Here is a 24,828-nt window from a genome sequence, read left to right on the forward strand (position 1 = left end):
GAGCCAGAGAACCAGGCCAGCAGAGCTGCTTTAGAGCCAGAGAACCAGGTCAGCAGAGCTACTCTAGAGCCAGAGAACCAAATCAGCAGAGCTGCTTTAGAGCCATAGAACCAGGTCAGCAGAGCTGCTTTAGAGCCAGAGAACCAGGTCAGTAGAGCTGCTCTAGAGCCTAAGAACCAGGTCAACAGAGCTGCTCTAGAGCCAGAGAACCAGGTCAGCAGAGCTGCTGCAGAGCCAGAGAAACCAGGTCAGTAGAGCTGCTTTAGAGGGAGAGAACCAGGTCAGAAGAGCTTCTATAGAGCCAGAGAACCATGTCAGCAGAACTGCTTCAGAGCCATAGAACTGGGTCAACGGAGCTGCTTTAGAGCCAGAGAACCAGGTCTGCAGAGCTGTTGTAGAGCCAGAGAACTAGATCAGCAGAGCTGCTCTGTAGCATAAGAACTAGCTCAGCAGAGCTGCTCTAGAGCCAGAGAAACCAGGTCAGCAGAGCTGCTTTAGAGAGAGAGAACCAGGTCAGCAGAGCTGCTTTAGAGCCAGAGAACCAGGTCAGCAGAGCTGCTCTAGCTGACACTGTCTGACTGACACTGACTGACTGACACTGACTGACACTGACTGACACTGACTGACACTGACTGACACTGATTGACTGACACTGACTGACACTGATTGACTGACACTGATTGACTGACACTGATTGACTGACACTGACTGACTGACACTGACTGACTGACACTGACTGACTGACACTGACTGACTGACACTGATTGACTGACACTGATTGACTGACACTGACAGACTGACTGACACTGACTGACTGACATTGACTGACACTGACTGACTACTCTCTACTACTCTACTACTGACTCTCTACTACTCACTCTCTACTACTCACTCTCAACTACTCACTCTCAACTACTCACTCTCAACTACTCACTCTCAACTACTCACTCTCAACTACTCACTCTCAACTACTCTACTACTCACTCGCTACTACTCTCTACTACTCACTCTCTACTACTCACGCCCTACTACTCTCTACTACTCACTCTCTACTACTCTCTACTATTCACTCTCTACTACTCACTCTCTACTACTCTATACCACTCACTCTCTACTACTCACTCTCTACTACTCACTCTCTACTACTCACTCTCTACTACTCACTCTCTACTACTCACTCTCTACTACTCACTCTCTACTACTCACTCTCTACTACTCACTCTCCACTACTCACTCTCCACTACTCACTCTCTACTACTCTTTACTACTCCCTCTCTACTACTCCCTCTCTACTACTCACTCTCTACTACTCACTCTCTACTACTCACTCTCTACTACTCACTCTCTACTACTCACTCTCTACTACTCACTCTCTACTACTCGCTCTCTACTACTCGCTCTCTACTACTCGCTCTCTACTACTCGCTCTCTACTTCTCTCTACTACTCTCTACTACTCTCTGCTGCTCTCTAGCACTCACTCTCTACTACTCTACTACTCTCTCTCTACTACTCACTCTCTAATACTCTCTCTCTACTACTCTCTCTCTACTACTCTCTCTCTACTACTCTCTCTCTACTACTCTCTCTCTACTACTCTCTCTCTACTACTCTCTCTCTACTACTCTCTCTCTACTACTCTCTCTCTACTACTCACTCTCTACTACTCACTCTCTACTACTCACTCTCTACTACTCTCTCTCTACTACTCTCTCTCTACTACTCTCTCTCTACTACTCTCTCTCTACTACTCTCTCTCTACTACTCTACTCTCTACTACTCTACTCTCTACTACTCTACTCTCTACTACTCTACTCTCTACTACTCTACTCTCTACTACTCTACTCTCTACTACTCTACTCTCTACTACTCTACTCTCTACTACTCTACTCTCTACTACTCGCTCTACTATTCTCTACTACTCACTCTACTACTCTCTCCTACTCTCTACCACTCACTCGCTACTACTCTACTACCCACTCTCTACTACCCACTCTCTACTACTCACTCCACTACTCACTCTCCACTACTCACTCTCCACTACTCTCTACTACTCTCTCTGCTACTCACTCTCTACTACTCACTCTCTACTACTCACTCTCTACTACTCTCTACTACTCTCTCTCTACTACTCACTCTCTACTACTCACTCTCTACTACTCACTCTCTACTACTCACTCTCCACTACTCACTCTCCACTACTCACTCTCCACTACTCACTCTCCACTACTCACTCTCCACTACTCACTCTCCACTACTCACTCTCCACTACTCTACTCTCCACTACTCTACTCTCTACTACTCTACTCTCTACTACTCTACTCTCTACTACTCTACTCTCTACTTCTCTACTCTCTACTTCTCTACTCTCTACTTCTCTACTCTCTACTTCTCTACTCTCTACTACTCGCTCTACTACTCACTCTACTATTCTCTACTACTCACTCTACTACTCTCTCCTACTCTCTACCACTCACTCTCTACTACTCTACTACCCACTCTCTACTACTCGCTCTCTACTTCTCTCTACTACTCTCTACTACTCTCTACTACTCTCTGCTGCTCTCTAGCACTCACTCTCTACTACTCTACTACTCTCTCTCTACTACTCACTCTCTAATACTCTCTCTCTACTACTCTCTCTCTAATACTCTCTCTCTACTACTCTCTCTCTCTAATACTCTCTCTCTACTACTCTCTCTCTACTACTCTCTCTCTACTACTCTCTCTCTACTACTCTCTCTCTACTACTCTCTCTCTACTACTCTCTCTCTACTACTCTCTCTCTACTACTCTCTCTCTACTACTCTACTCTCTACTACTCTACTCTCTACTACTCTACTCTACTACTCACTCTACTATTCTCTACTACTCACTCTACTACTCTCTCCTACTCTCTACCACTCACTCTCTACTACTCTACTACTCACTCTCTACTACTCACTCCACTACTCACTCTCTACTACTCACTCCACTACTCACTCTCCACTACTCACTCTCCACTACTCTCTACTACTCTCTCTGCTACTCACTCTCTACTACTCACTCTCTACTACTCACTCTCTACTACTCACTCTCTACTACTCACTCTCTACTACTCACTCTCTACTACTCTCTCTCTACTACTCTCTCTCTACTACTCACTCTCTACTACTCACTCTCTACTACTCACTCTCTACTACTCACTCTCTACTACTCTCTACTACTCACTCTCTACTACTCTCTGCTACTCACTCTCTACTACTCACTCTCTACTACTCACTCTCTACTACTCACTCTCTACTACTCTACTCTCTACTACTCTACTCTCTACTACTCTACTCTCTACTTCTCTACTCTCTACTTCTCTACTCTCTACTACTCGCTCTACTACTCACTCTACTACTCACTCTACTACTCACTCTACTACTCTCTCCTACTCTCTACCACTCACTCTCTACTACTCTACTACCCACTCTCTACTACTCACTCTCTACTACTCACTCTCTACTACTCACTCTCTACTACTCACTCTCCACTACTCACTCTCCACTACTCTCTACTACTCTCTCTGCTACTCACTCTCTACTACTCACTCTCTACTACTCACTCTCTACTACTCACTCTCTACTACTCACTCTCTACTACTCGCTCTCTACTACTCGCTCTCTACTATTCACTCTCTACTATTCACTCTCTACTACTCGCTCTCTACTACTCGCTCTCTACTACTCGCTCTCTACTTCTCTCTACTACTCTCTACTACTCTCTGCTGCTCTCTAGCACTCACTCTCTACTACTCTACTACTCTCTCTCTACTACTCACTCTCTACTACTCTCTCTCTACTACTCACTCTCTACTACTCACTCTCTACTACTCACTCTCTACTACTCACTCTCTACTACTCACTCTCTACTACTCACTCTCTACTACTCACTCTCTACTACTCACTCTCTACTACTCACTCTCTACTACTCTCTCTCTACTACTCTCTCTCTACTACTCTCTCTCTACTACTCTCTCTCTACTACTCTCTCTCTACTACTCTCTCTACTACTCTCTCTCTACTACTCACTCTCCACTACTCACTCTCCACTACTCACTCTCCACTACTCTACTCTCTACTACTCTACTCTCTACTACTCTACTCTCTACTACTCTACTCTCTACTACTCTACTCTCTACTACTCTACTCTCTACTACTCTACTCTCTACTACTCTACTCTCTACTTCTCTACTCTCTACTACTCGCTCTACTACTCACTCTACTATTCTCTACTACTCACTCTACTACTCTCTCCTACTCTCTACCACTCACTCTCTACTACTCTACTACCCACTCTCTACTACTCACTCTCTACTACTCACTCCACTACTCACTCTCCACTACTCACTCTCCACTACTCTCTACTACTCTCTCTGCTACTCACTCTCTACTACTCACTCTCTACTACTCACTCTCTACTACTCACTCTCTACTACTCTACTCTCTACTACTCTACTCTCTACTACTCGTTCTCTACTATTCTCTACTACTCACTCTACTACTCTCTCCTACTCTCTACTACTCTACTACTCACTCTCTACTACGCACTCTCTACTACGCACTCTCTACTACGCACTCTCTACTACGCACTCTCTACTACTCACTCTACTACTCTATACTACTCACTCTGTACTACTCTCTACTACTCACTCTGTACTACTCACTCTGTACTACTCACTCTCTACTACTCACTCTCTACTACACTCTGTACTACTCACTCTCTACTACTCACTCTCTACTACTCACTCTCTACTACTCTCTACTGCTCACTCTCCACTACTGATTCTCTACTACCCGCTCTCAACTACTCTCTTCTACTCACTCTACTACTCACTCTCTACTACTCTACTACTCTCTCTACTTCTCACTCTCTACTTCTCACTCTCTACTACTCTCTCTACTACTCACTCTCTACTACTCCCTCTCTACTACTCCCTCTCTACTACTCCCTCTCTACTACTCCCTCTCTACTACTCCCTCTCTACTACTCCCTCTCTGCTACTCGCTCTCTAGTACTCACTCTAGTACTCACTCTAATACTCACTCTAATACTCACTCTCTACTACTCACTCTCTACTACTCCACTACTCTCTACTACTCACTCTCTACTACTCACACTCTACTACTCACACTCTACTACTCTACTACTCTCTCTCTACTACTCACTCTCTACTACTCACTCCCTACTACTCACTCTCTACTACTCACTCTCTACTACTCACTCTCTACTACTCTCTACTACTCACTCTACTATATATATATATATATACACACACATATATAAACATATAATCTGCATATCTATATAAATATAAATTCATGCAAACATATACATATACATATATGCATACATATGCATGGTATGTATATGAAATTTTGAAAAACACTAATAAAAGCAAAGCTAAAAAGCCACCTAATTATAAACAGAATTGCTTTAACTTAAACGAGGGCGAGACCTATTGCTTTTTCAATGCTTGTTTACTTTGGTTCCATCAAGAAGGCATTCAGATGTGACACATTTGCCATAAATTCAGAATGTTAGCACTCTAGTCGCTCATTAGATCACTGTAGTAAAGCTACTGCTCACCAGGGAAGTCTGCTGCTGGTATTGAAAGTGCATGTTTCAGTCTGCATGTCAGAATTCTTTAATGAAATAGAAGAGGATTTGTGAAGTCACTCAAAATGTGCCCTAATTTTTCTTTTTGCAGCACTAATCATACATTCTATGGCAAAATGAACCCTCTCATTTTGTTCCTTTTTAAATTAAATGTTTTAAATGTTACCACTTTATTCCAATCAAGATGGCTTCAGGTGTGCCATACCTTTGTCATAAGTAAGACTGTTAGCGATCTAGTTGTTCTTTGGAACACTCTGGGAAGCTGCAGTAGAACACAAAGGAATCAACTGACAGTCTCTGCCCTTGTTGGATGTACATGTTTTACTGAGAATGTCAGACTTCATTCTCACATGACTGATTGACTGACACTGACAGACTGACTGACATTGACTGACATTGACTGACACTGACTGACTACTCTCTACTACTCTACTACTGACTCTCTACTACTCTCTCTCAACTACTCTCTCTCAACTACTCACTCTCAACTACTCACTCTCAACTACTCACTCTCAACTACTCACTCTCAACTACTCACTCTCAACTACTCACTCTCAACTACTCACTCTCAACTACTCTACTACTCACTCTCAACTACTCTACTACTCACTCGCTACTACCCTCTACTACTCACTCTCTACTACTCACGCCCTACTACTCTCTACTACTCACTCTCTACTATTCACTCTCTACTACTCACTCTACTACTTTCTACTACTCTCTACCACTCACTCTCTACTACTCTACTACTCACTCGCTACTACTCTCTACTACTCACTCTCTACTGCACTCTCTACTACTCTCTCTCTCTACTACTCTCTACTACTACTCTCTACTATTCACTCTCTACTACTCACTCTCTACTACTCTCTGCTGCTCTCTAGCACTCACTCTCTACTACTCTCTCTCTACTACTCACTCTCTACTACTCACTCTCTACTACTCACTCTCTACTACTCACTCTCTACTACTCACTCTCTACTACTCACTCTCTACTACTCACTCTCTACTACTCACTCTCTACTACTCACTCTCTACTACTCACTCTCTACTACTCGCTCTCTACTACTCTCTACTACTCTCTACTACTCTCTACTACTCTCTACTACTCTCTACTACTCTCTACTACTCTCTACTACTCTCTACTACTCTCTACTACTCTCTAGCACTCACTCTCTACTACTCTACTACTCTCTCTCTACTACTCACTCTCTAATACTCTCTCTCTACTACTCTCTACTACTCACTCTCTACTACTCACTCTCCTATTCTCTACTACTCACTCTCTACTACTCTCTCTCTACTACTCACTCTCCACTACTCACTCTCCACTACTCACTCTCCACTACTCACTCTCCACTACTCGCTCTCCACTACTCGCTCTCCACTACTCACTCTCTACTACTCACTCTCTACTACTCACTCTCTACTACTCACTCTCTACTACTCACTCTCTACTACTCACTCTCTACTACTCACTCTCTACTACTCTCTACTACTCACTCTCTACTACTCTCTCTCTACTACTCACTCTACTACTCACTCTACTACTCACTCTACTACTCACTCTACTACTCTCTCCTACTCTCTACCACTCACTCTCTACTACTCTACTACTCACTCTCTACTACTCACTCTCCACTACTCACTCTCCACTACTCACTCTCTACTACGCACTCTCTACTACGCACTCTCTACTACGCACTCTCTACTACGCACTCTCTACTACTAACTCGTAGCTATATATAATAACTCACTCTACTACTATATACTCACTCTACTACTCTACTCTATACTCTTACTAATACTCTGTACTATATTACTAATCACTCTGTACTACTCACTCTTACTACTCACTCTCTAAACTCCTACTGCTCACTCTCCACTACTGATTCTCTACTACCCGCTCTCAACTACTCTCTTCTACTCACTCTACTACTCACTCTCTACTACTCTCTCTCTACTACTCTCTCTACTACTCTACTCTCTACTACTCTACTCTCTACTACTCGCTCTACTACTCACTCTACTATTCTCTACTACTCACTCTACTACTCTCTCCTACTCTCTACCACTCACTCTCTACTACTCTACTACTCACTCTCCACTACTCTCCACTACTCACTCTCCACTACTCACTCTCCACTACTCACTCTCCACTACTCACTCTCCACTACTCACTCTCTACTACTCACTCTCTACTACTCACTCTCTACTACTCTACTCCTCTACTCTCTACTACTCGTTCTACTACTCACGCTCTACTATTCTCTACTACTCACTCTACTACTCTCTCCTACTACTCTACTACTCACTCTCCACTACTCACTCTCCACTACTCACTCTCCACTACTCACTCTCCACTACTCACTCTCTACTACTCTCTCTGCTACTCACTCTGCTACTCACTCTGCTACTCACTCTCTACTACTCACTCTCTACTACTCACTCTCTACTACTCACTCTCTACTACTCACTCTCTACTACTCTACTCTCTACTACTCGTTCTACTACTCACTCTCTACTATTCTCTACTACTCACTCTACTACTCTCTCCTACTCTCTACCACTCACTCTCTACTACTCTACTACTCACTCTCCACTACTCACTCTCCACTACTCACTCTCCACTACTCACTCTCCACTACTCACTCTCCACTACTCACTCTCCACTACTCACTCTCTACTACTCTCTACTACTCTCTCTGCTACTCACTCTCTACTACTCACTCTCTACTACTCACTCTCTACTACTCACTCTCTACTACTCTACTCTCTACTACTCTACTCTCTACTGCTCGTTCTACTACTCACTCTCTACTATTCTCTACTACTCACTCTACTACTCTCTCCTACTCTCTACCACTCACTCTCTACTACTCTACTACTCACTCTCTACTACTCACTCTCTACTACTCACTCTCTACTACGCACTCTCTACTACGCACTCTACTACTCTATACTACTCAGTCTGTACTACTCTCTACTACTCACTCTGTACTACTCACTCTCTACTACTCTCTACTGCTCACTCTCCACTACTGATTCTCTACTACTCACTCTCTACTACTCACTCTCTACTACTCACTCTCTACTACTCACTCTCTACTACTCTCTCTACTTCTCACTCTCTACTACTCTCTCTACTACTCACTCTCTACTACTCACTCTCTACTACACACTCTCTACTACTTGCTCTCTGCTACTCGCTCTCTACTACTCTCTAGTACTCACTCTAATACTCACTCTCTACTACTCACTCTCTACTACTCCACTACTCTCTACTACTCCTCACTCTCTACTACTCTCTACTACTCACTCTACTACTCTCTACTATATATATATACACACACACATATATAAACATATAATCTGCATATCTATATAAATATAAATTCATGCAAACATATACATATACATATATGCATACATATGCATGGTATGTATATGAAATTTTGAAAAACACTAATAAAAGCAAAGCTAAAAAGCCACCTAATTATAAACAGAATTGCTTTAACTTAAACGAGGGCGAGACCTATTGCTTTTTCAATGCTTGTTTACTTTGGTTCCATCAAGAAGGCATTCAGATGTGACACATTTGCCATAAATTCAGAATGTTAGCACTCTAGTTGCTCATTAGATCACTGTAGTAAAGCTACTGCTCACCAGGGAAGTCTGCTGCTGGTATTGAAAGTGCATGGTTCAGTCTGCATGTCAGAATTCTTTAATGAAATAGAAGAGGATTTGTGAAGTCACTCAAAATGTGCCCTAATTTTTCTTTTTGCAGCACTAATCATACATTCTATGGCAAAATGAACCCTCTCATTTTGTTCCTTTTTAAATTAAATGTTTTAAATGTTACCACTTTATTCCAATCAAGATGGCTTCAGGTGTGCCATACCTTTGTCATAAGTAAGACTGTTAGCGATCTAGTTGTTCTTTGGAACACTCTGGGAAGCTGCAGTAGAACACAAAGGAATCAACTGACAGTCTCTGCCCTTGTTGGATGTACATGTTTTACTGAGAATGTCAGACTTCATTCTCACATGACTGAGAAAGATAATGTGAATTTACAGAAAATATGCTCTCAGTTTAGCTTATAGATCACCTTCCAAACCTCTGTGGGAAAAGCATGTGAACATAGTTTTCTCTCAAACATGATTCATGATATCCCAGCAGAAGGCTTTTTCACATGGTAAAATCACCTTAGAACATACCACAATTCCTAAAATGAGTATGGTACCATCAACAAATGATTTATAATGTAACTAAAGTCTTAAAACCTTCTATTAACTGCAATGCTTTTTAATGAGGTGTTATCATGTATATTGGTCCCAAGATGGCTGCCAACACTTCTTGGATGAAGTGCTGACAGCCAATCAGATCTCACAATGAGATGTGTGGTTAGGCTCCGCCCAGATATGTATATGATTTTACTTTTGATTTTCACAGGAACTACTGAACGGATTTACACCATATATGCAAAAGGCACATGCCTGACCTGAGGACTACCTCTTTGCCAAATTTCAAGTAATTCTGTTCAGCCGTTCGGGCTGTACCTTCGACTAAAGGTCCTATGGGAAAATGCATGGGGAAAACGCGTTTTGGGACCCCCCTTTTTTCTCAGCCCCCGCTTGACGAATCACCCCGAGACTTTCAGGGTAGGAGCTGAGCGGAGCGCCCCATTAGTTTTGAAAATTTCACGAACATAAGTCAACTGGCGCCAAAGTTATTCAAAATAGAATTTTCAGATTTCCTATGGAAACTAGGTTGTAACTATAACTATCTACTGGCGACCGCCAGTAGATTATATCTATATCTATATATATATATATATATATATATATAAACAACCGCAATGGAGCGCACAGCACTATCTCCTCCTCCGGGTCGCCCCATGGGAAGCTGGTGCATGAAGTTCTTAAGTGGTTCACCCCAGTGGGTGCAAGTAAGTACTTGTTGATGATCTCTAGACCCGATACATGTCCCGGGTTTTAAAATATCGCCCGAGACATGGCTCGGGTTTCGGGATAACTTCCCTCCTCAGTAGAGAAAATAGTTAGGGGTGGAAGAGAGGGCCGCCAAGCAACCGTCAAGGGCCTCAGTGCCCGCACAGGCACGCAGGTGCGTCGTCCAGGAGCTCGTCAGCTCAAAGCTCGAGGGAGCCATTTTTATAAACAACCGCAATGGAGCGCACACCGCTAGCTCCTCCTCCGGGTCGCCCCATGGGAAGCTGGTGCATGAAGTTCTTAAGTGGTTCACCCCAGTGGGTGCAAGTAAGTACTTGTTGATGATCTCTAGACCCGATACACGTCCCGGGTTTTAAAATATCGCCCGAGACATGGCTCGGGTTTCGGGATAACTTCCCTCCTCAGTAGAGAAAATAGTTAGGGGTGGAAGAGAGGGCCGCCAAGCAACCGTCAAGGGCCTCAGTGCCCGCACAGGCACGCAGGTGCGTCGTCCAGGACCTCGTCAGCTCAAAGCTCGAGGGAGCCATTTTTATAAACAACCACCCCTAACTATTTTCTCTACTGAAGAGGGAAGTTATCCCGAAACCCGAGCGTGTGGTGTGTATGTTGAGTGGTTTGCATTCTGACTTGTTTTTATTGAGTTTATAGCCTGAGAGGACCGAGTACCTGTCTATGGAGTCCATGAGGGCCGTGATAGAGGATTTAGGGCTCTCTTTGACAACGAGAATGTCATCCGCGTATGCAGCTAGTTTGATTGTGACCTTGTTGATGGTGACCCCTTTCATCTCTTCATTGGCCTCTATATCCTTAATCAGAGGCTCAAGAGCTAGCAGGAACAGTGAGGGGGACGGGGGCAACCTTGCCTTGTACCTCGCTGTGAAACCATCCCCGCCCCTTCGCAGTAGTTAAAAACTTTTTTCATAGTGGGTTGTAAGGGAGTTAAGAATGTCTTATAAAAGGCGGCTGTGTATCCATCTGGTCCGGGTGCCTTGTTAGCTTTAAAGGATTTGACTGCCATCTCAATTTCAGTGGAGCTTATCTCCCTCCCTAGGGTGTGTGTTTCTTTTGGTGTTAACTTTGGGAGATTTAGTCTGTTTAGGTACTCAGTACAGCCATTTTCGTCCAGCGTTAGATCTTTTTTATAGAGGTCTTGATACAATTCACTAAATGTCCATAGTATTTATGTGTATCTTGTGTGTGTGAGATATTTTGTGAGTCTGTGATTGACGAGATGGTATGCTGTCTCTGTTTTAGGTAAGAGGCCAGGAGCTTCCCTGTTTTGTTAGCCTCGCATAGATTTATTGCTTTAAATTTGTTTATCCACATACCAGCTCTTTCACTCAAAATTCTGTTGAATTCATATTTCTTCTTTGTGAGTTCTGTAAGTGCACCTGCGTTCTTGGAGTCTGAGATATGGATTGCCTCTAATCTTTGGATATCCTTCTCTAGTTGTCGCAACTGTGCCTTCGCATTTCTGTTCATCTTGGCTTTAATGTCCATAATTGTCCCCCTAATTGTGGCTTTTAATGCGTCCCACATGTTTTTAGGGTCGGTGCCTGCAGTGTCATTAAAGCTAATATATTCCTTAATGGCCTCCTCTATTTTGATTCTGTTGGTTTGGTCTGACAAGACATCAGTGTTAAATTTCCATCTACGTGGGTGGTCCTCATTGTGCCGCTCACACAACAGTAGACTAATGCAGGAATGGTCTGAGACAGTTCTCGTGGCTATGTCCGTGTGTTCTATTAAGTGGGTGTGTGTTCCTGAGATCAGAATGTAATCTATTCTGCTGTATGAATTGTGTGGGTTGGAGTAAAACGTGTAGTCTCTTGTGTCCGGGTGTTGAAGCCGCCATGTGTCTTTAAGATTATATCTGGTACATAAATTTCGCAGTATGTTGTGTGCGCTTGGGGGGATTCAGTGGCACTGAGACTGTCTAAGGTGTAGTCTAGCGCCAAATTGAAGTCACCTGCCATCACTATTAGGTCGTTTTGTGGGAGTGCCTCCAACCTTTTAGAGATGCCCACCCAGAATTCGGAGTCATCAGCGTTTGGACCGTAGATGTTGAGTACATAGATGTTTTCTTCCCCCCTTTTCAAATGCGTCAACAGTAATCTCCCCTCATCGTCGCTGTATTGGTCTTCTATATTTATTTTGGAGTTCCTATTTATCAGAGTGATCACACCCAGTTTCTTCCCTATGGCTGGAGAGCAGGCCATCTGTCCAACCCATCTCGCCCTAATCAGTTCTGCATCGTCAAGGGATAATCTGGTCTCCTGCAGGAGGAAGATATCTGCTTTAGTTTTAGCTAGGTAGTCTAGTATTTTTTTTTCTTTTAACTGGGTGGTTGAGCCCTTTAACATTTAAGGAGACTATCTTTAGGTTGGACATTAGTGTTTTCGTGTTGTCTATTGCCATTTTGTTATGCTAGGTATTGGTTGTTTGACCAAGTCCTTTTCCCTTTTCCGATCGGTATTGTCTCCCTCCCTTCGAGACCTCGGGTGCGTGATACCTGTGACGTCCTCCATTGGTCCCTCTTCATTGTCCCCTCCCAAGGACTGATGTCGTTCCCTCCCTTGAATGCAAGAGTGTAGATGGAAATGTTTAAAAAGGATAGAGTGCAGTGGGTAGAAAATTAAACATGAGTGCCTCCCGTACAATACTAACATTACTAACATTACACACAAAACACTAAAAATCCCCCCAAAACCCCTCCCTTCCATCCCCTTCGTTCCTGCACATAGAATTTTGGACGTGCGACAGCAAAGATCCGGCTCCGCCGTCCCCTGGATCACAATGGTTTTGTACGCCAGAGCATCTTTATAGTTACATTTCCCAGCCTTGTTATTTCTGCATATCTTGTCTAGCATAATAAAGTCTTCTAATGATCCATACAGGCATATGTGCATGGTTACTACATTGACACTTATACATTTCTGTTAAAAAAGTCATAAAAAGGATATTAGTGTTTATAATGTTCTTATATATTTCTTCCTTGTTTCAGCAGTTGTCTCAGGATTCTTTATTGATGTAGGTTCGGCCGTTTGGGCATTCGAGGTAGATAATGCTAGGATAGAGTCTTGTATGAGGTAGATCGTGTGTCGCGTTTCTAGAGGTAGCGGTAAGTCCAAGGTTGAAGAGGCTGATCGCCTAGTCATTATTTGGGATTTCCTACACTCCTTCATTCCACTCTTAGGTCAGGCGAGGCTCTTCTCTTGATCGTGTTTGCCAGAGAGAGTTCCATTTCTTCCTGTGTTGGACCTTGTAGGTATCTAGTCAGTTCTTTGGGGTCTTCAAATACATACGTTCTTCCTTTACCGGTGATTCTGAATTTTGAGGGGCCTGTGAAAGAAAAAATGATGTTCTCCTTTCTTAGCTTGTCTCGCTGTGCCAGAAAACCTTTCCTTAAGTCCACTGTGTGCTTGGAGTAGTCTTGGGTGAGGATTATTTTTTGGCCATTCCACTGTATGTTATGGTTCTTCCTGGCCACTGCGAAAATGGTTTATGTGTGTTGTAATCGGAGAGGTTTGCATATGATGGGCCGTGGGGTCGTTTTATTTGAGGTTTTGAAGGCTGGTACTCTGTATGCCTTGTCTAGCTCGAAGGGAAGGTCAAACTTAATGTTGGTTATTTTTGGGATCATGTCTTGTATAAAAGTGATGCACGACCCGCTTTTCTCTTCCTCTCCTTCGGCGACCCCTAGTATTCTAATGTTCCCTCGCCTGTTCCGGTCGTCTAATTCTGCTGTTTGTCTGCGAAGTACTGCTGCTGTTTTGGATAACTCTAGCAGAGTTTTGTTTGCTTTTTGACCACCATCTTCTATATCGCTCACCCTCTGCTCTACCTCCGTTAGTCGGTTATTCGCCGCATGGATGCCGGCTCTGACTGCAGCCAGTTCCAGCTGTATAGCATCCGTCGTTAGTTTAGTCGATTTTGCTAGGTCGTGTACATCCGCCAGTTTTTTCAGGATCATGTCCAGCATAGTATTGATGTCATTCTTTTGTTTGATAGGGGAGTCCAGAGGTTCGCTCTTGTTCTTTTTTGTCTGCTGCGTGATTCTTCCTTCGGTGCCAGCCATTTGTAGTATCCTTCCTCTCTTTTGCTGCTGGCTGGTCCTTCCTCTCGTATACGGCTCTATGGCTAGTTTCTTGCCCCCCCAAACTTGACGAAAAATTTTAGGCGTATCTTGTTGCCTCTTGTCCTCCAGTCTTAGTATGGGATCGCTGTGTTGAGGACACGGAACTGTTGTTGTTTTCTGCACTTGCAGACTGATCTTGTATTTACGACCCCCTTTGTTTGCTGGGTAGGCCGCCTGAGCCACGTGCCATTGGCCGTCTCCCTTGTTGTTTGAATATGTGTGAGCAAGTATTATTCTGCACTCCTAGCTTATATCTTGATCGAGAGGTCTGAATGGTTGTATATAAGGGGCTGTGCGGTTTGTTGGTGTGGGTGGGGGGGGTTTGATTTTGTCCACTTGCCTTCTTGTTAGCCTTCGTCTGTTTTTTTCACTTAATTACCACTCCGTTATGCACCCCACTGAGTTATGGATTTCGTATTCTTATTCGTATCTGCGATTCCTGTGTTAATCGCCCCCTTCTCTTATGTGTTGGAAACACGTAGGGCGGCCACCTGAAACGATAGGTCTTGTATTGCCCGTTTGCTGCACCATGTGCTGGGGGGGTTTTGTCGACTTTACTGTCTCCTAATTATGCTTGCCTGCTGCTGGTATACTTCGCTTGCTATATCTCTGTGCGCGGTCAAGCTGTATCTTGCCAGTCTCTCTTATCGAGGAGAAAGGGAATACTCGTTTTGGGGTCGCCAAAGTTTATCGCTGTGTTGCGCTGCGGGTTCTTCCTTTATGGCGAGTTTTCAGGTTTTGATTGCTGCGCTTTTTTACTGCCTGTAGTGGCTGCAATGGCGGCTCGCACTGATCATTACTTTCGTTTTGAGTACGCGGCGAAATTACGGAGCTTGCGATTGTCGGTAGCTACCATATTTGTGATATCGGCGCGTTTCTTCCAAAAGTTACACAGGAGTGCCCCCTCTATTGCGATCTTCCTATTGACTCTCTTTAAACCTTCATCAAGATCTTTACACCCCGAGTTGTTTACCCGATATTCAAACCTAAGATGGCGGCCCCCATCAGTGGTTTCGTTTTCGTTATAAATGAACGAGTATCATCCTCCCCACTAGAGTTTTCCTGCTATTATTACCGATGCCTCGGTGCTCGCCACGGGGGGTCTGCAGCACTGACCTTACTTTGGCTCTCAATTGGTCCTCCGGTGTTCATTTGTTGGTTTTTTGGGCACCTTCAGCAGCTGATCTCGCAACGGCGGAGGGTCTCCCTCGTGGGCACCATCTTGGTTTTCTGCCACTTGCTCCGGGAGATCTTCTCCGTAATTCCACGCTTTCACTGTTGTGGTTGAAACTCGCAAATCGGGTCGCTTTCTCCTTTGATAACTCCGCTATCTTTTGGTGTGCTCTTTTCTTTATTCTGATTAGCTCTTGCATGTTCTTTTTGTTGCTCGCCTCCAGGTTGCAAGTTGAGACTGCACTACTGACAGTGGTTCCAGTATAATAATGTGTACACACATTTGTAAAGTTTGACAATAGGAGGCTGAGGCTATGTATGATGCTTCAAGGATGCTCTCTGACTAGATACAAATATATGCAAAACCTTGAATGCATTATTGAGGATTTATTGCTTTCAAAATAAAAAATGCTATTGGGGGAAAAAAACATTTTTCTAAACTATTGTGAAATTTTAGGTACCATTTCTTTGAAGCATCATTTAGTAAAAATAATTGATGCATGCTAGTATTTCCCAAAAATATTCATAATGGAAAATCAGTGTAACCAGTTACAACAAAATTATAAGAAACATGAGAGTAAATAAGCATTGGCAAAGCCAATAGGCCTGATATTGGTGGTCAGCCTTTTGGCTTAGTCAATGCTTGGCTTGTTTTGACATTTTTTTTATAAAACGTTTTTGTTCTGGGAGCTGCAGGCCCTCATCATTATAATAAACATTGGCAAAAGCAAAAATATGTTTGGTCTCAAACACCACACATTGCCACGGTTTGCACTGAACAAAACTTCTTTGCTGCCAAAATGCTCCTTGTGAAACAGCAGAATTATGTGACTCTAGAGAAGGCAGCCAGTAGATAGAGAGAGATAGATATAATTTGAATAAAAGCAAAAGGTCTTGGTTAACGTCAGACCTAAATAGGGGCCAAATTCTTAAAGAAAGTCACAAACAATAACCCATGGTATATGTCCTTGATTAACTTCAGATTTACTGCTTTCATGAATTCATAAGAATTTACAGAAGTAGGTCAGGAAATCGTACTCCCTGAAAATATTTGTGAACTGCATTTTAGAATGAGCAAACATGCATGTGTAGAGTTCCTCATGTGAAAATCTGTTGAACGGTAACAAGTTCATATTTCCTCAAACTACTTTTTTTCCCCCACCCCTGGAAGAAGTTTTACTTCTGCCATTGTCAGGAGTACATTTGCAACCTTTCCCGGTATGGGAAAATATAAGAGATGAGCTCATGAAACCCCATAAAACATTCAAGTTAGTAGGTTTGCACAGACTCAAAAAGGCATTCCAACCATGGGAAACTATTGCTTACCGTTACCTCCAGCCCCAGTATGCAGATCTGCAGAAAGGTGGAAAATCAAGAGAATTGCTAGTATTTAACCCCCTACTGTTGTATGTGCTCTGGCATAATCAGAGAGGCTATTATCAGACTTCTTATATAATGAGATTGCTGCCATAATTTGTTGACACACTATATGGCACAAAAGGGACAAGCAGATTTTGTTATAGGACATGTATATTTATGACGCAACCTGCCCATGGACGAGTAGATATTCCACACCCCTGTTCAAGTTGAGGTTATAAGTAACTGAAGCATCAATAAAGACAGCAGATAGGATGAAAGCAACATAAATAAGAAGCCATATGCCTGTGTTAAAAGTAGGAAAGCACATTGCAAGTCCTGGAATAATACTGAAATGCCCGTCTATAAAATAAAAAGAAATGGTGTGTTGCAAAAGAACTAGGAAGAACAAAGACGAGGAAGAACACGTACTTGGTCCATGCTCCAGGGAGCAGCTAGCACAAGAAAGGAAGAGAAGCCTACGAAAGCTAAGCAATTGAAAGATTGCAAATGAGAGTGACAATGAAACAAATAATGTTATACTGTGGAAGGGTTTTAAGCCCACTAAATTGTAAACAAAATGTCTCGCAGCACAGTGCACATGCTGTGTAGGCAAGACCTAAAAACAAATCCAATAAGCTCCAGCATAAGAGGTTATTTACAGTACCCCTAAATGGGGGCATAGGCTACCATGCAGGACAAGAACCACTACAGCTTTTATTTTTCTAAAGACCACGTTCTACCCGATATTAACAGATGTTTTTGACAGATTAACTGCACATTGCAAGTCCTGGAATAATACTGAAATGCCTGTCTATAAAATAAAAAGAAATGGTGTGTTGCAAAAGAACTAGGAAGAACAAAGACGAGGAAGAACACGTACTTGGTCCATGCTCCAGGGAGCAGCTAGCACAAGAAAGGAAGAGAAGCCTACGAAAGCTAAGCAATTGAAAGATTGCAAATGAGAGTGACAATGAAACAAATAATGTTATACTGTGGAAGGGTTTTAAGCCCACTAAATTGTAAACAAAATGTCTCGCAGCACAGTGCACATGCTGTGTAGGCAAGACCTAAAAACAAATCCAATAAGCTCCAGCATAAGAGGTTATTTACAGTACCCCTAAATGGGGGCATAGGCTACCATGCAGGACAAGAACCACTACAGCTTTTATTTTTCTAAAGACCACGTTCTACCCGATATTAACAGATGTTTTTGACAGATTAACTGCATGCCTACAGGTGGAACACATGGGCATTAGCGACATATTTTGTAATTTTCTAAGTAAATATTAAGTTTATTGTAAAAACGATTCACTAGCAAACTGATCATGTGTAAGACAACTGAATCAACAGATCTTGCTGAGGAAACAGTGACGTGGTCACTGCATCTTAAACTGGCAATGTTAAGCTCTTTACAGGATTATGGTTTTAAAAAAAACTTAGCATAGCATGTGACTGAAGTGCAAACGTTCACCTTGTTTTAAATGTTGGACCGTGCACATTTATGTCAGTCAGAAACAGAAAGGTAAGTGCTTGAGATACTAGGTCTTAGACATCTTACAATGCAGTAAAAAAAAAAAAAAACATTTTCCACCTTCTTTCTAGTGATGCCACTTGCCCCTGAGCTTCCTGGGAAGCACACAATGTACTCTACCTGGGTATTAGTGTTCCATCGGATTTTAAGTACATATGTACAAAGTACACCGAATTAGTTATTCTTAGATTGGCAAACTGCCAACATAATCTGACACAACTTTATTTTGTCTTGTTGACGTGGTACAATTTTAATGAACCACAAATTAGTTATGGTGAAAAAAGGTTGACAGAAATGTTTTTTATTCTTAAATATCTACCATTTTTTACGTTTGTGATAATAACCATCTTATTCACTGTTGACAAGTATGGAAGACATTCTGCGCCAATAACAGGAATCCATACTAGTCTTTTAATTCCCAAAATTTTAAATGCAATTAAATATGTAAAAAAAAAGTCAAACACAAAAATTATAACATTCTAAAGTGCCTTCAGTAATTTTCATCAATTTAATTTATCCATTCCATTGATTGGCACCACAATTTTTTTTTTTTGAATGATCAGGAATACGAAAATGTGTTAGAAGCCAACAAATAAATAACATATGCCGATTTCCTTTACCTCATCATTCACCATGATAACAGCATTCCATATTGAGCAGAGCATACTATTGCAGCCTTAACATACTCATTTCAAGAGTGGTTCTTCTAAAACCATGTTGGAATACAGCCAAAGCACGCACTCCCAAGCTCACCTCCAACCGCCTGCACTGTGTGCATAAAGCATCAATTTTAAGAAATACCGTATTTAATTTTACAGGCGTAAACTATAGGTTATAGATATTTAAAATGTTTTTACGTTAGATGATTTATACAGCGCATGCCTGCCCCAGGCGCGAGGTGTCCCAGCGCTACAAATTCAGGAACTAGCATTGCAGAATGTAAAGCATAGGAGGTGTGAGATTAGTTCGGGAAGAGCCAGGTTTTTATGGACTTTCTATAGGCCAGATGGTTACTGATACTTCTGATGGACACAGGTAGGGAGTTCCAGAGTGTTGCTGCCAACGATTTGAAAGAGCGACCCCCGGCTTTTGCTCTTTTAACTCGGGGCGGATGCATGCTAAGTGCAGATCCGCTGAAAGCTACTCGCTTCACGGTGAATATGGCACTAGCAGATCGGAAAGAATAGGAGGCGCAAGTTTGGTGAGAATTTTATGAGCATAAGGAACCCTTTGGCGATTCATCCTTTTATTTTTAAAAGCCAGGGTACAACACATACCAACTTGGAATGAGTTTCCCTGCTACGACATAATTACCGATTTTCATCAGGTAAGCGACAATGCATTTAAAACTGCGTATATGTGAGATATTTCACAAATTGGCAGCATCGTAAAAATCCTTTACACTAATCAGAGATAACTTTCATTAAGGGTATGTTCGAAATATGTATGCAGTTGCATATGCTTTTACTAACCAAATTAAACTTGTGCTTCCTAAAAGAGTTTTTGTTTTCATAGTGCAACACCTGTACCATTCCCGTGATCTTCTCAAAATCTTGGATTATGCAACAAAGAGGCAGGAAGATGTGGAAATTGCCTTTCTCAGAGTGTGACAATCTAGGGCAAGCACTGGTACTCAGCTGTTGTTCCTTTGTGCAGAGACACGGGGAAGATGGCCCTTCAAAGCTTAGATCCCAAGTTAAGTGGTTGAAGAAACCTTGCCTGTCCCTACTTACCAAGACACGTAGCATTTACACAAAACGGATGAGAGTCAACACACTCAGTTAGCTCTGTTTAGAAGAAAGCAAAATTTTAGAAAATTTAATTAATAAATCCCAGGTTTGGTAGGATATTCTTTTGGTAATTCCGATACCCTCCTTTGATCTTTTCAGACATACAGATGCAACCAACGCGTTTCGCCCCTAAACAAGGCTTCTTCAGGGAACTATAGCTAACATGCTGATACATATAAACGTAAAGATAGCCAGAGTCCTGTGATGGCTCCAGGTTCCTCGTTGCCTTCAATAAACAGTCCTACAATAGCTGCAGTTACACACTTGAGAATGATCATATCAGCCACACCATGTGTCCTTTGAGTTAAAACAGTCTGCATACATATGGACAATCGTGTTCCTATCGACAAGAGTACCTAATTTGAGACGTCATCCGGCCCGCCACATTTCTATTCACGCCAGTCTCAGACTGAGACTGGCTATTGGAGGACTGCTTATTGAAGGCAACGAGGAACCTGGAATTAACAAAATAATAAAAAAGAATATCCTACCACACCTGGGTGTTATGGACTAACTTGTCAAAAATTTTGCTTTCTTCTGAACATAGCTAACTGTGACTGTGTTGCCTCTCATCGTTTTGTGTGATTGTCTTTTATTCATGACCATGTGGCAGCTGGTCATTGAGGTGGGCAAAATTGATGGGAAACTATATAATTTGTATGTGACTATACTGGGTGGTGCAGTGGTTACTCACCTAGCTGCCATTATTTTCTTCAGTACGCTTAGCATTTAGGAAACACTTTATCCCACCAGATCCGTGGGATGCTGAGGCAATGGAAGCAGGGAACCAGGGAGGTGTTAATAAAGGGGAGCTTGGTCCTAAAGGAGAAGTTTGAAGAGTGAAATAAGCAATAGGCTAGGGGCGGCGGGTGAAAGGAGGAAAGGAACAATCAGTCTGAGCATAAAGGATGGGAAAACAGGCTGTGAAGAAGGAGGACGGCAACCGAAAGTGGAGTGAAGAAACAAGAGGGAAGCTGAGGTGAAGAAGAGAGAGTTGTGAATAGAAGGAAACAAGAAGGCAAAACGCAGGCCTTGGTGCTCCTCGATCTCTCTGCTGCATTTGATACAGTTGACCACGAACTCTTAGTCGACAGCATCAGCAATGCAGGGATACAGGGCCTGGCCCTAAAGTGGCTCACATCTTTTCTTGAGGATCTCTCGCAAGCAGTGCGCATAACTTAATTCCATTCCTCAAAAGTTAAATTGACATGCAGAGTACCGCAGGGCTCCCCCCCATCGCCACACCTTTTTAATTTGTATATGTTTCTCCTTATTCATTCCCTGGTGGATAGGAATGTGTTCACCTTTGTAGTGATTGAGTCAGGTACTCAGGATGAGTTTCAGGTAGTTTTATTCAAGATGGTACAATAGATCCAATCAAGACCCCACCAGGAGCAGCCAGGAGGCAGCTCAGCCCAGTCAACTGTGTAAATTTGACTCCTAGCATTCTGTAGGATGACAGAGCAAGGTTCCACAGAGAGAGCAAGAATAACACTGGAGTCAAGATACAACAACCTTCAATTATGCTGATGATCTTCAACTGATCTTCGATACTGACAATTCTCCTGCTCCGTCTCCAACTTTCATACAACTATGCAACACATTAGTAACTGGATGAACAGCAATCACTTGAAGCTGAATCCAGATAAAACTGAATTGATCCTAATCGGAGGGCCCTTTAACCCCTGGAACTCCAACTTCTGGCCGCCAGAGTTGGGAAATCCCCCCCTTCCATCCATTTTTATTAGAAGCCTTGGCTTCACTATTGACAGTGATTTGTCGATGAAATCTTAGATTGGGACAGTGATTTCTACTGGTTTCTTTCAGCTCCGGAGGGTTAGGAAAATCAGCAGATTTCTTACCACAGATGCCCTGACCCAAGTAGTACTGGCTTTAGTCATCTCTCACATTGACTATAACAACTCTCTCTATTTTGGAATACCAGCATACCAAGCCAAAAGACTGAAACTGGTGCAAAATCAGGCCGCTCGACTAATTTATCACTAGCCCAGGTGGCACCATGTCACCCCGATTATGAAAAAGTTACAGTGGTTACCGGTTGCCGAACGCAGTGCATTCAAGTTGTGATGCATTATATTCAAAGTGCTCCATGGCAAATGTCCAGTGTTTGTTTCTTCTCTGGTACAAAGATATTCCCCTACCTGGAATCTTAGGTCCTCACACCTCAACCTTTCAGTTACTCCTTCTTTCAAACGTAATTAACTGGGGAGTCTAAGATTCGCAGTCCTGGCCCCAAATATCCAGGAATTCTATTCCTCATGATATTAGAGCGACAACTTCGTACTCTCAATTTAGGAAGCTTTTAAAGACCTGGCTCTTTTGCCAGGCGTACAAATAAATTTCTCAGCGGCATCACTCCCTGGATCTTAGCGCCATGAAACTGCTTGGTGTACATGCGCTCAATAAAAACCTTTAACATAACATAACAAGAGGTAGGTGTATGTAGAAAGGGTACGTCTTGAGGGGTATGGAAGCCGAGATGTAGGAGTGAGAAAGGAAAGAAGGGCTGTGATAAACTTGGAAAGCGGTCAGAAAGGGCCCAGAGTGTAGCCGCTACTAGCTGGGGCGGGAGGTAGTGGAAGAAGTACCAGAAGAGAACCGGGGACAGGGCAGTTCATGAAAATAAGAGACTGCTGCACAGTTTGAGCTAAACGAGGGGAAGGGGACTTCGACTGAAGGAGGGCGTTCGGAGCAGCAACTGGTGGTCGATTCAAAGAAAAGCTAAGCAAAAGACGGGAGAGATGCTCTGATTGAAAGAGAGTGAACTGGACTCAGCGAAGGTAAAGGCGGGTGAAGACCAGCTCTTGTGATATCTATGATGGGAGGTGGCCGTTAAATCCTATCAATTAAGACCAACGCTACTGGCCAAATCTGCCATGGTATTCTCATACACTATCGCAATGCATGTTAATTTTTGTAAATGGCTTTTAAGTTTTATGCGTTCAGTCCGACTTGTTCAATTGCCCGAAAGAACTACAGAATGTACAATGTATATTAAAAAAAAATAACTGAACAAGTCCTCTTCTCTTTCTTGCCCACACCACCCCGCTACCTATATCTCTGCGACTTGCTGAATGTGTTTGCAATGCGACACAGTTATCATATTATCGTCTTAAAAAGTTAACAAGTATTAATTATCCCGAAGCAGTCGCCAACTTTTTTGAAAAACCTAAACTTTCTTAGTTTTTAGTGTTTGCATATTATGTTCCTGATGCCCCCTATCGACATAAATTAGCTTAGCAGACCCTAGTGGGAAAGCCTATGGGGTGTTAGATAAGGGATTTTGTTTTATAAAGCCTGTGCACCTGCAGGAATGCTCTCTGTGAAAGTTCTGCGTAACTTCGTGCCTTTATAGGGTGTCTTTTTGGAATCGGGGTATGAATAAATTCACAAAACTCAACTGATTCTGCCAGTGGGCACCCTTCTGCTAAATGCTCCACTCCCCCCCCCCCCCCAATCTATTTGTGCACTAAACGATAATTCATGCACTAATTTCTTTCTAAGGCAGATAGTAAACACGGCGCGTTGGAACAACTTAAAGGCACTGTGCGACGGCGAAAACCTGGCAGCATGTAATGTGCTACATTAGGGGCGGGCCAGATGTACGTAAGCTTTCAGACGGGGCAATGTCAGAGCAGTCTATCTATCCCTTACTGTGGGGAAATATCGAAGCGGACATCCCGATCCTCCCAGAGCGCATCAAGCACGGACAGCATCCTCAGCGATTGTCCTGTATAGAATGGACGCCTGTCCACAGAACTGGAAGCTTCACGGCTTGTATCCTGGCAACCTCACTACGGGGGCCGTCTAGGACAATCCTAAATCCGTCATGTGAACCTGTCCGTACACGGAGTTATAGATATAGAAATGAGACTGCAGCTTCTCCTCTAATGTAAGTGATGCAGGAACTGACAGAAAAATTAGAATTACCGAATGTACTCCAAGTATTATTGTTCTAAATACATTCTAACAAATTAGCAATTCGGTAATTTTCCGGCATATATTATATAGGTTTCACTAGTTTTGATCTTATTACGTATTCCTTTAAAAGGCATACAGTTACCCAAAGCATTCTTAACAAGCTCATGTAATTTTGTCAATTACTATTTGCTTTCAACTTCTTTTATTTGCTGACTCGGAAAACGAGCGTTTTCTTTCAAAGAAATCAGACCAGTCACGGCTTCAAAATGGCAACAGTTGTGTT

At 42.7% G+C, this 24,828-nt stretch overlaps 1 protein-coding gene across 1 annotated transcript in view; it reads right to left on the bottom strand.

The window, feature by feature from the left end:
- The window catches only part of BBS5 (Bardet-Biedl syndrome 5), a 218,686-nt gene extending 194,233 nt beyond the window's left edge, over positions 1–24,453 (bottom strand). The window contains exon 1 of the mRNA XM_085645358.1: positions 24,279–24,453. Coding sequence (XP_085501484.1) covers positions 24,279–24,340 — 62 coding nt within the window. The 5' untranslated portion in view covers positions 24,341–24,453. The remainder of the gene's footprint in view (positions 1–24,278) is intronic.
- Positions 24,454–24,828: the final 375 nt, after the last annotated feature.

The sequence above is a fragment of the Triturus cristatus genome, chromosome 3_1 (assembly GCF_964204655.1).
Source record: "Triturus cristatus chromosome 3_1, aTriCri1.1, whole genome shotgun sequence".
NCBI classification, from domain to species: domain Eukaryota; kingdom Metazoa; phylum Chordata; class Amphibia; order Caudata; family Salamandridae; genus Triturus; species Triturus cristatus.